General features: G+C 45.5%; 1 protein-coding gene across 3 annotated transcripts in view; it reads left to right on the plus strand.

Annotated features, from left to right (window-relative positions):
* ADGRE5 (adhesion G protein-coupled receptor E5) overlaps window positions 1–13,139 on the plus strand; it is a 44,232-nt gene that overhangs the window by 6,646 nt on the left and 24,447 nt on the right. For all 3 annotated transcript variants that reach the window (XM_083430762.1, XM_083430763.1, XM_083430764.1), the window contains exon 2: window positions 12,858–12,914. In XM_083430762.1, coding sequence (XP_083286888.1) covers window positions 12,858–12,914 — 57 coding nt within the window. The remainder of the gene's footprint in view (window positions 1–12,857; window positions 12,915–13,139) is intronic.

The following is a 13,139-nucleotide window of genomic DNA, read 5'->3' on the forward strand; positions in this document are numbered from 1 at the left end:
CCCCTCTATATTCAGTGGGGCTTACTCCTCAGTAATAAAAGCCACAGTGTGAAAAACGGGCAGAATTCTTGCACAAGTAACTCATCAGCTGGCTGGGGTGGTAAGTGAAGTGGGAGTATGAAGAGTGCATGGAGAGCTTATGTATGCCAGCTTTAAAAAAGGGTTTTGTTTTGTTTTGTTTCCACTTAGCACAAGCAGATCTGGCAAATGACTAACTAGCATGGGTTTTGTCATGTTAATTGGTGTTGTTTTCAAAGAATGTAAGCAGAGCCAGCCAACTCACTCCCTAACTTTCAAACTAGCACAGATCCAAACTCTTGATTGTCAGGGGAGTATTACTATGTGTAGCAGGCTCTTCTCTGGCCTTTGCCTCCCCTATGATTCTCCCTGTGGGTTCACATGGCCCACCACTGCTTCCCTTTCGATTTGCTCTCATGACAAATACTGAGAGGTGAAATACCGAGAGTTTTATTTGTAACAAAAAAGTGCAAATGCTGCTTTCAGTCTCTCCTTTTCTAGTTAAAGTTTTGCTGGGTTCCCCCCAACCCCAAGGTCTGAATGCCAGTATGAAAAATGGAATGGTAAATGCATTGTGTTCTTGACCAGGGTGTATTCTCATGATACATTTAGGGTACTATGATACCACTGTAAACAGTTGTTGCTTTCCACAGTGAATTCTGAGAGATATGGTTTGTTAAAAGTTCTAAGAGCTGTTAGGAGGCCCCTTTTCCCATCTCGGGGACGCGGGTGGTGCTGTGGGTTAAACCACAGAGCCTAGGACTTGCCGATCAGAAGGTCGGCGGTTCGAATCCCTGCGACGGGGTGAGCTCCCGTTGCTCGGTCCCTGCTCCTGCCAACCTAGCAGTTCGAAAGCCCGTCAAAGTGCAAGTAGATAAATAGGTACCGCTCCAGCGGGAAGGTAAATGGCGTTTCCGTGCGCTGCTCTAGTTTGCCAGAAGCAGCTTAGTCATGCTGGCCACATGACCCGGAAGCTGTACGCCGGCTCCCTCGGCCAATAAAGCGAGATGAGCGCTGTAAACCCCAGAGTCGGCCACGACTGGACCTAATAGTCAGGGGTCTCTTTACCCTTCACCTTTACCTATTCCCATCCCAGAGATACAATTCCCAGAGTCCCCATGAAAAGGGATTGATTGTTAAACTACTCTGGGAGAGGAATAAGAATATTGTTTCCTAGGTTCATATGAAACAGGTGGTTCGGATTGTTTCCTGCAAATTGCTATCTGGGATCATCTCATCTTGGTGAATGAACAGAGGACATAGTGAGGATTCTTCTTTGGTTTGGCATTACATGTGGGTGACCCCACAAACTTATCCAGTCCACCATGTTATTCCTTCACTGTTGAGGACGGTATGCTTCTGAATACCAGTTGTTGGAAACCATGGGAGGGAAGAGTTCTGTTGTACTACATTTGTGATGTACAGAGAGTGCTGCTCTGCGCAGGTCCTTCTTGTAGGCTTCCCACAGGCATCTGGTCGGTCACTGTGAGAACAGGATGCTGAACTCAGTGGGCCACTGGCCAGGTCCAGCAATCTATTCTTATGTTCATTGATCAGCTTTGTTCTCACCACATTCTACCCACCAGCAAAGAAGAAGGAAGGTAATCCCAGCTCACACTGAATCCTCCCAAAGAAATACGCCCCTCAAATAACTTTCCTGGAAATAACTTTTCAGGACAATGATAGAGAGGGTAGACTAGGGATAGCAATGAGTCAAGCATTTGACTCAGTGAACCCTTCAAATAAATAACCAATTTAAAAGAAAATACAAAAGACATTTTCACAGACTGAGTTGGCTGACTCCAGAACTTTCTTTGTTGGTTCTTGGGCAAGAGACCAGCAGTGAGTCTTCACCAGGCTGAAACCTTTGCTTCCTGTAGCTGCTTTGGTAGATGAAGATTCATCTGCTTGCCCTTCAACCATTAAAGACACCAGAGCCCTGAAAAAAAAGGGGGGGGGGAATGTGGCAGCTGCAAGCCAAGTTGGATCTGAAAAGGGGTAAGCTAGTCAGTTTCAATCTGCTGTGGAGCTGAATGGGGTCATCTCAAAAAGGGCTTATTTCTGCTCAGCTTGGCAAACCTGCTTTCCTTCTAGCAGCCTGTTGGCTCTAATTTCCCTACAGTCCCCATATCTTTGAGTGGCTGCATTGTGGTTCATCAAACAGAATCAAATGCCCCAGTTGTGCTGCTGCATGCTATGGAAATGTGTGGCCCGGTGGTTTCCGCTAGGGCTTTCTGACATCTGCAGCTGCTTTTCTCAGGTACATTATGTAGTGCTGTGTTAGCACTGGGAAATCCCAGTCTTATATGCGCATATCATACATACGCTGTATGCTAGCGATATTGTGAGCTGACCCTGTTAACAATCCCTTTGTGTTTAGCCAGCCAAATAAATGCAGTCCAGGACATGCACCAGCACTAACTACAGGTTAGCATGCCAAGTGGGAACAGATAGGACCTATTAAACAGTTGCCACTATGCTTTCATAACTTCGATTTGCCTTGGTTTACATTTCCCAGGTCACCTGAAATTTAAATTGACAACAGGGAAATGATGAGGCTGAGCGGTTAGGGTACAAGGTTATTTGGCTAACGGGAGAAAATGTCTCTATGATAAAGGCTACAGTTGTAGACACTGGGCCAGGGACAGAGAGGGATGGAATCTCTACCCTGCAAGTTTTGAGCTTAGCTACATGTTGTACACAAACATGTATAATGATGCCTCTGTTGCCCAGATGCTGCTTTAGGAGTGGGGTACTTGGGCAAGGAGAAGTTGGAGGGGCATGAAGTAATCCCTATAACCCCCCGCTATGTGTTTCTCCCCATGACTCTTCTCCACTCCAGCCCCTGAATTCCAAGTGTGTGTTTGCTTTACACCAGTAACCTTCATGATCTGTCATCTGTTGATGGTGCTAAGAACTCACCTGTCTCCCCACCCTACCCCTCGCGCAGAACTCCAGCATCCACAATTCTCCAGAGAGCAGGAACAGAATCATAGAGTTGCAAAGGGGCTCCGAGGGTCCTATAGCCCAGTGACCTCCAATGCAGGAAGATTAAGCTACTTTTAAGTCTGTGATATAAAGAAGCACAGTTGAGCGCAGCTTGGGAGGTTTGAAACCAGTAGGATTCTTTTTTGGTTTGTATCGAGTACTTGGACTTCATCAGTTTGTAGACCGCAACCTAGAGACGGATGTGCCCTTCAGCAACGTTTGAATTCTTTCCCAGTAAACTGGGACATTTGGTTATCACGAGCAGCATCATTCATGCTCGGAGTTAGCTTTGCATTTCAAGCATGCATCAGTGCCAGAGTCATTATTCTTTCTCATCCTTAGAACTATGTGCCAGTTCTTCACAGCCCACTGAACTTGGCCAACTCTGGCCGCTGAGTAGCCTGGATTTCCCCCTCATATTCTGGCTTAGAAATCTCCTCTTGTCTGTTACCTTTTTTGTTCTGTTTTGTTGCTTTACATGCCCCACCTATGGACTTTCCTCCTGACTTGCTCACTGTACAGTGGGACCTCGGGTTACATACGCTTCAGGTTACATACGTTTCAGGTTACAGACTCCGCTAACCCATAAATAGTGCTTCAGGTTAAGAACTTTGCTTCAGGATAAGAACAGAAATTGTGCGGCAGCAGCAGGAGGCCCCATTAGCTAAAGTGGTGCTTCAGGTTAAGAACAGTTTCAGGTTAAGAATGGACCTCCAGAACGAATTAAGTTCTTAACCCGAGGTACCACTGTATTTGCCCTGACAATAGGAAGGAGAGCTTGGTTGCCTAGCAATGAAAACTACTGATTCTTCTTCTACAGCCTTACGGAAAAAAATACTCTGATCACATCCGCGCATTCCCTCAAAGAATCCTAGTAACTGTTGTTTGTTAGGGGTGCTGGGAATTGTAGGCTCTGTGAGGGGTCTCCTGGCAACTTTTAGCACCCTTAACGCGCTTACTGAATTGTACTAGTGTTTCGAATGCGACCTCTTCTCAAAGTAAAACTGGAAGTTGCATTGCAGCAGCAGCCGTTCTGTTATCATCTGGTACCAGAACCTCAGTTGATGCAGGTCTACACACTAATCCCAGGGTCTTATTGGCAGGGCCTTCCTCTCAGACATGGGCGGAAGAATGTGTGCGGAAGCTCCTTGGCGAGTTCCCAGGGCCCTCCACATCATGTCACAACTTCTGCTGCAGCTGTGATGTTTTCTTTTTCTTTGTTGACATTACTTGCATCATGCAGTTTTGAGAACTTCCGAGAAGATAAGATCACTTACTACCCAGAACCCTTGTGACTCTCTTTGTGACAAACTAGGTGTTTACACACAAAGCACTGAGTCTTTTCTGCAGTTTAGGGTCCCCTCCCCTACATGTGATTATAGATAACTGGTACTACAGAGCATCATCTTGCACATATTGAGTACATTTAAAGCACATTGCCCCCCCCCAAAAAAAGATTGTGGCAACTGCAGTTTGTTAGGGGTGCTGGGAGTGGGAGCTCTTTGAGGGGTGAGCTACATTTCCCAGGATTCTTCTGAGGGATGCTCTTTTAACATATGGCGTGCACATAGCCCAGGTCAATGGACATTTTGAAAAATGCATCAGGCCAGGCAAAGTCTTTTGACATTTCCAATGTCTCTTTCATACGTCTGCTTTCTTGGACCATTCCAGCTGCCTGCCAAATTTGTCCTCCATCTAATGTTAACCAGCTCTTTAGCACCTGCTACTTTTAATTTCCCACAGGTCTGTTTAGGACTACTCTTACTGAGCCTGTTCCCACTTCATTGGTTAGATAGCGGTGCAGGAAGCTGGCCAGTCGTGACTTCCCACTTTTGCAGAACTTAGCAAAGCGGATATAAGACCAGTGTACGACCTTTGATGCTCCCAGCCCTAGTAGAGAGAGCTCTGTGCTTGTGGAGTGCACAAGACTTGCTGGTCAGCTAGCTGCTTTGTGGCCTCGAGGGGTGTTGCTTTCCTTGTGATGTGCTTCTCTTCCCCCTTTCCTTAAATTTATTATGGCAGTTCAAACCTGTCTATATACCTGTTGCTGAAATGTGGAGGAAGCAAAAGACCTCCTTAAGAGCTTCAGGGTGTTACAATTGGGCCCCAAGGCGCTGGACTGGGCTGCGTGAGGCTTGTCAGTATATTTCACTCCCCCTCCTGCCAGTTTGCAGTGGGATAGAGGGAGGGGGAATTGTTGAGGAAAGCACAGCGAGTCTCCCTGAAAGTTCAGAAATGAAACCCAGCTGAACAAAACTAGCCTTGGGGGACTTCCAAGGAGGGACAGAGACATGCAAGTCATTTTTAACCTCTTGTGGGGACAGACTTGGTCTTCGTTGATGGGGGGGAAAGGGCATGGTGTTGCTATTTCTAGAGCGGATCTGCTTCCAGGCACTCTGTGGCGCTGGGGGTTCAAGTTGCCTTCCCCTCTGACTACTCTGGTGGAATCTCCAAAGAAGGCTGACCTAGTACATTTTCCTAGCTGTCCCGTTGATCAGGTCCCACTGATCTCTTCCTCTTCCACACCCTAAAATCTTGACACATTTACAATTACAATAAATTTGTAGGTAGTGCTCCTCAGCGCTTTCTGTGTGTGGCATTGCCTCCCTGTTTCCCTAAGGTGGCTAGCCGCATTTCCCTTTCTGCAGAACTAGGAGGCAGAACTTTCTCTTTCCTGTCACCTCTGGGTTGCTTCAGAATTTCCCCAGAAGAGCTGGAAGGGGAAGCCTTACTTCTTCAGGAGTTTGGGTATCTGGGTGGGGCTGTATGTGTTTGTGTGCATCTCACACTTTCACATGAGGCCTAAAAGTGGGGGGGGGGAGCATGAGTGACTCAGGCTTTCTCTGCCACCATTTCTGTAGGAAGTGAGGTTTACCTTTCAAACTTACTGCCTCAATAAAGCTTACGGACTTTTGAAATGCACATTCCTTTTCTTAGGCCCTAAGAGAGATTTTTGTTGTTGTTCCTTGGAGACCATTCCTGGCGCTGGGTGCTGGTCTAGGCACAAAGGAGGCAGATGGCACCTCAGCGGAGGGGATCATTTCCCCCTCAGCAAGGCCTTCAGATCCTAAAGAGAGAGCTGGAATGGGGGGGGGGGCAGTTGTGTTGTGCTACTGAGGAAACCCAAATGCCTGCATGCTTGAAGTGGGAGCTTTCCTGGGCCCTTGATTCCTTATTTTTATTTTTATTTTTATTTTTGTGCGCTGCTCAATTTTACCTATGGAATATAGCATGGATGGGGGACCTGTGCCTCTGAACTACAGCTCCCTTCATTCCTGTCTGTTGGTTGCGCTGGGTGGGGCTGATGGGTGTTGGGAGTGCAACATGTCCTGTCTCCCCCCCCCCCGCCCCCCCAATGTATCATTTTACTTTCTTTTCCTTTTTTTTAGCTTTAAAAAACTCTGTTTTGAATGTTAACCATTTTCAAGAACAATGATTGTGTTGCTTTGTTTAGAAAGTAATACATGCTAGATATTTGCATGAGCAGGGTAGAAAGGCAGGAGTGGTTTTCCATACTCCCAGGGTTGTTTGTGAGGAGCATAGAAATTTGATCTTGGAGAGGTGAGTTGCTAACAAAGGTTATGATAATGGAAAATACAGCTGTGAGAGGTGTTCTATGTTCATAGGTGGCTGGTTCTACAACAGGGGCCAACACCAAACAGGGAAGAGACCCAACGAGTTTTCTTACCTTGGCAAAGGCTTACCGTATTTTTCGCTCTATAGGACGCACTTTTTCCCCTCCAAAAATTAAGGAGGCTTCGCATTGCTTTCGCTGAAGCCTGGAGAGCGAGAGGGACCGGTGTGCACCAACCCCTCTCGCTCTCCAGGCTTCAGAGATAGCCGTCTGAAGCCTTCGGAGCGCAGCACGAGTTCCCACTGCGTTCTGCAGGCTTCAGGTTCCTTTTGCTGAAGCCGGGAGAGCAAGACTCTCCCAGCTTCAGCAGAGAGGGAGAGCTGCGCAGCGCCCCTTCAGCCAAGTGAGAGGAGAAATGGAAGGGGCTCCGTTTCTCCTGCCGCTTCGCTGAAGGGGTGCTGAGCAGAGAGGGGGAGAATTTTTTTTCCCTTGTTCTCCCCCTCTAAAACAAGGTGCATCCTATGGTCGGGTGCGTCCTATAGAGCGAAAAATACGGTACTTCTAGGACAGGCAAGTTTTGCCTCCATCTTCAAATTGCTTTCTCTGTATGCACATATGTGTAATGAGCTTGTTTGCTGCCATCTCTTCCTCATTCCTGTGGAATATCTCTTATTCTCTTGAATAAATGTATTACATTTTTACCTTACATTGATGTGCACTAGTGCAGTGTAATGAAAGAGATGCTGTCTTGTTGGTATGTTGACTCCGTCACGGCCTTAATGAATGCTAAGTACTTCAAATAGGTCCCCATGGTCCAAGATCTACTTGCTGCTTGACTGGGAAGACTGAAGTGGAGGCAAGGGGTTGTGACCCAGAAGGGGGCTGCAAAGCACAATTCTCTTACCAGTGTCTCAGGGAACAGAGTGTCTGGGCAGCATTTAGGTCCTGAGGATGTGCCACGCTTGCCAAATATAAGGTTGAGAAGGAAATAGGGTTAGCGCAGGGGCGGAGGAAGGGGTGTGTGGTAGGTGTGGGCCGCCCCGGGTGTCACCACTGAGGGGGGGATGACAAAATGCCGGCACTCACCGTGCCAAACAGTCCACCCGCTGCCTCCCCCCAGCTGTAGGGCGGCTGAGTGGGAGGAGTCAGGCAGACTCCGGAGGCCCGGTGGTGCACCCCGCCCCAGGTGCCCGAGCGGCTTCCTCCGCCGCTAGGTTAGTGTGCTGGCTTTGTTGATTTCTTGCCTCTGGCTTATTTTCTTTTTGCAGGAAGCACTCCAAGGAATAGAGCAGCCATTTTGATGAAAGCATTGTTTGCTGCTTTTTGGCGTTTCGTTCCGTGTGCAAGTTTGTTTACAGCTGTTGAAAGAATGTGAGAGCATGACCCATCGGCATCTCATTATTACTGTTAAGCCTGTTCCAGGCTATGTCTGTCCTGTGGATAGCAGTTTCCCAGGGCCAATACACTCAACTGTGATGGAGAGGCAAATTCAAAACCTCCCACTCCAGTCATGCAATTCTTTACCAGCCATTGTCACCTGTTAGCATGGTCTGATAAAATGCTATTTCTTATGTGTCGATGGGGATGCTCAACTTGGAGGGCTTTAGAAGGACCAAAGCATCTTATTACATGTGACACTTGGTCACAATAAATGTTTTTCATGAGGTTGTTTCCACCATCACTCAGCATATTGCAAAAAGCTGCAATATGGACCAAACATTTGTGCATAAAGGGGGACAGACACATCTTTCCATCTAGATCTTTCCCCCTTCTTTCTTGATTATATAAGAGCTGAGGGGTGCTCCTAACTTTTCCTTAACATGGCAAGAAGTAGCTAGGAGGGGGTGGTTTCAATAGGAAAACCAGTCGAACGGAATCCGTTCTGGAAGTCCGTTCGACTTCCAAAATGTTTGGAAACCAAATTGCGGCTTCAGAAGCCCCGTCAGATGTTCGGGTTCCAAAAGAACATTCACAAACTGGAACAGTCACTTCTGGGTTTGTGGCATTGAGGAGGCAAAACGTCGAAGTTCCAGGGTGTTCGGGATCCGAGGTACGACTATCTTAATGCACGTTCAGTTATGATCAAGACTGAAGCTTCTTCCAACTGCTTGATTGTTGTAAACAGACAAACAGAAATAAAAACCATCCCTTTGGGGACAGGTATGTTGCTGAGCATCAGTAATGCTTTGACCTTAATGAAATTGATCCTGCTCTGTGCAATATGAAGATTGTGGAACCTGTGTGTGATTATTAATCATATCTATAAACTGAGAGGATTTCTATCAATTGTCCTTGAAGACAGCCAAGGACAATCCTTCTGGGCAGGCAAGGAACGTGAATCTTGTGATACCTATTTATTAGCTCAGGTCTGACTCAAAGCACTGGCCTTCTCCCCTCCCATTATTGAGCATAGTAAGCCTGATCCTTGGCAGGATAAGCACAATTGCCAGTGTTAGCCAGCAAACCTCTGAGGTCAGTCCCAATGGTTGAAGAGGATTATTTGACACAGAAAAGGGTCCCTCTCTACCTTCATTTTTTCTGTTGCTTATGAGAAAATAACTGTAAAATGAAAAAAATGAAGCTAAACCTCTCCGCATAGAGACATTTACAAAAGAATTCTTTCTACAACACATAATGGGAGGTGTTTTTAATTTTATTTCTTCTCTCCAGCAAGTAATAAGAGGGAGAAAGATATGGCTGTTTTGCAGTCTGCATACAACTGTGTGATAGCAATCAAGGCAAGTGAACTGGAGATTTCTGTTCAGTCAAAAGATATACCCTGACCAATAATTTTTGACATGTTATCTGAAACCTAGGAGAGATAAGTTTGTAAAGGAAACAAGAGGGGCAAGAGATTAGAGGAGGAAACAAGGGGGCAAGGGGGGCAAAAGTTAGAACAGGAACAGAGGAAGAAGATATGAACTAGAAGAAAGAGCAAGATAAAAAGAAGATAAGGCTATTCTATTGGTCTCATTTCAAAATACGTTACAGAAACTTGATGATAGAATGAAGGAATGTGCAAGTAATGTGATGGATAAGACATTTGAGACATAATGTGGGCATGACGGAGTGAAAGATAAGCATGTGCTTAATCTCTTCAGTTGAAGTTGCTTGGACTTACAACATATTGTAATTACTGTACAAGAAGTAGAAAAATAATGAATATAAATCAGAATTGATAAAAATGAGAGCAGAGGAGATCTATAATGAAGGCTGAAAAAAATAAGATCAGAATCAGATGAGTGCCTGAAAGATTTGACTGATTCTCCAGTAACATTTATTTCATTTTTAATTTGGAAGACCCAAATGTGAGATGCATAAAATACATGCTTGGAATAAATTCTGCTACTCCGAAGGAAGTGCCATTGAGTTCAGTGGGACTTACTAAGCAAATGTAGGCTTGCGGCCTAAATATACTGTATTTTTCTGTTTATAAGATACCCCCACGTATAAGACACCCCCTATTTCGGGGGACTCTGATTTAAAAAAATGGGGGAAGATCTATCTGTGTATAAGATGCCCCCAAATTTTGGACATTTTTTAGGGGGGGGGGGGAAACCTGGTCTTATACATGGAAAAATATGTACTTAGCGACAATATAGTAAAATTATAAAGTACTAAGGCTAGCTTTCCTCTAGTACTTCAGACAAGAAGTAATATCAGTTAATCTACCCAGATGATTCCTGGTTTTAATCCCACCATTTTAATTCTGTCTGAAGAATTTAACTTCCTAGTAAATTAGTTGAAAGAAATGAACACACGCTATCATTGGGGAGTAGGAACACAGGAAACTGCCTTGTCCCATGTCAAACCACTAGTCCACCTACCACAGGCTGCCCAGAGCTTCAAAAACGTGCCCATTTAGAATCAATTTTCAGCAGTCTTCTTCAGCTGCTGAATACAATTGTTAGAGGAAGGAAGAAAAGAAGCAAATGTGAACCTGGGATGGAGATCATGTGGATATCCAAATGCTGATGGACTACAATTCCCATCACCCCCAGCCATTGACCAGGCCTGATGAGAGTTGGAGTCCAACAACATCTAGAACACTACAGCTTCCTCACCCTGTTGTAAAAGAAGATGATGATGGTCTCTTAGCTGTAAGTAGAAGCTTGATTTTCTGTTTCAGCCATGCATCTGAAAGAGCTCAGAGAAAAAATGGCAGGCATCAAACACTCTGGGTGGTATTCAGCTAAGTATTGTTCAGAGTAGACCTATTGGAATGAATGGACCTAGCCATGTGCATTAATTTCAGTGGATCTGCCCTGGGGAAAAACCCCGTAGTTGACTTCCACCTTCTGTTAATAATAATAATAAGCTGTGTATTGGGTTGCAGAAGATGGAGAGGGTCTGTGCTTGCCAGTACTGTATGCTGTTGAGTCTTTCCAGGACCAAGCATCAGATGCCTGTCTTTCATCATCAACTAAGCTTCTAATATTGCTGAAGGATTTTGCCACTCTCTTTTGCAGCCCCAGGCTTGGCTAAGCAAGCTTCTGTAATTGTATATGCTTAAGTTATTTATTGACACATTTTCGGGACTTGTGTTTGAACCGGGGCTGAGTGCCAGAACTTGTGAAGTAACAGTGGAGAAGAAAGTAGCTAGGAGCCCTTGCAGGCAGCATTTCACATACCACTGTGTAACCACAGCCTGCTCTGGTCTACCCTGTATGCTGACTTCTAGGTGACAAAGTGTAACTTACAGGCGGGTTGAAGACTAGAAACCACTTCTTGGAAATTAACCGCTTGCTTGTGTTGGTTATTACCCTGCACAAACAATCGGCCCTCAATTTGCACATTGGTTCTAAGCAGAAGAAAAAAACGTTGTTGGATACGCATGAAGCGAGAATCTGTTGTGCTTGCAGATGCCGTGTTGATTGAATTGCAATACAATGAATAAAAATACAACACATGTGAGGCAATAAAACAACATCTTAGCACAATGTTTGTAAATGTTAGGAAGCTTTTAAAAGGCGAATCAAGAAATGCAGCAGACATCTACCAAAATAAAATAAAATCACAACCATCTGTTTCTCTTTATTAATATAAATGAATATGCCTCATGCCCTTAAAATTCCATGCTTCTTTAACTGTCTGTAGGGGAGAAACTGCCTCCTTGCCATAGAGGAAAGGACTAATTGGGTTTGTTTGTTTGTTTGTTTGTTTACATGGGGGGCATGTTGCACCCCATCAGCTCCAGCCAGCACAGCCAATGGACAGGAATGAAGGGAGCTGTAGTTCAGTAACATCTGGAGAGGCAGTATAGAATTTTTTAAATATAAATTTATGACTCAACAGTCAGTGAAATGATCGCAACACGATTTAATTTAATCAAAAATACTGGGGCCTCTTGCCACTGAACTCCTTTCCTTGAATCTATTGTCGCTTCAGCCTTTTATTCTGGAGGGCCTTTGACTGGAGGGCTGTTCTGTCTCAGCTGCCAAGATGGGAGTCGCTGTAATCTGTTAGCAGTTGTGTAAGCCATCACTTGAATCTGGCTCTCCTCACGGAGCTGCCCTCCTTTGAGAAACCACTGCTTCCAAGAGAGCTGTGCAGTAAGGGGAAAGAAGGGCTGGAATAACCATGACTGGAAATGATCTTACTATTCACTCAGAGTCAGCCACAGAACCAGATCCAAGGATTGCATCCTGATGTAATAATATGAAGAGCTGAATTCCTAAAGAGGTCACCTGGTGAAATACAAATGTGTGCTTTCCCTTATGTTATCCCCCTATCTCTGAGTGATGGACAGTCCTGGCTGATATTACAGATCCATCCTTCCTTCCTTCCTTCCTTCCTTCCTTCCTTCCGTCCTTCCTTCCTTCCTTCCTTCCATCCATAAATGTCCTGGATTTAGACTGGGTTTTAACTGCTGTACAGGCCTTCAGAGGCACCCTGCCTCCAACTGTGAAGGTAGAACATAGCCATAGCCATTGTGGCTAGTAGCCACTGATCGCCTTGCCCTCCATTAAATACCCATGGAGCTGTTTGTGAGATCCACAAAGCTTTTACATCCTGGTGGGACCGAATGACCTGTCCCATGAGTTCTGAGAAGGCTGGGACTTGCAGGTGAGTAGAGCCAGTGTGGTGTAAGAGGGTTAGACTAGGACTGGGGAGATACAGGTTCCAATTCTCTCTTAGTCATGGACCTGCCTCACCTATCTCCGAAAGTAGTTATGTGGATAAAGAAAGGTGGGAAAGAGAACCATGTGTGTTGCCTTGAGCTCTCCAGTGGTATAAATTAATGGTAAATCTGACACTGGGGCTCTCTGTCTTTCAGGGCTCTTCATAATCCTGATTCAGTCTAGAGGGGCTGCCCAGCAAGAAGGAGCAGAAGGTGAGTTCTCTCTGGATTAAAAAGCCTTCAGAGACGCAATAGAGGGCCAGTTTAAAACCACCGCTTGACCATGTTGTTTGTGGAGGAGTGCAGCGTGTGCTGAGGACACCAAAAGAAAGAGCTGCCGTATGGCTGGGTGCAGCAAGCAATCCACAAAGCGGTGATAGCCAAGACAAGGAGAACATCCTACGGGTCAGCTCATGGGGTTATGCATAGCACTGTGGC

The sequence above is a fragment of the Podarcis tiliguerta genome, assembly GCF_965153285.1.
Source record: "Podarcis tiliguerta genome assembly, chromosome: 2".
NCBI classification, from domain to species: domain Eukaryota; kingdom Metazoa; phylum Chordata; class Lepidosauria; order Squamata; family Lacertidae; genus Podarcis; species Podarcis tiliguerta.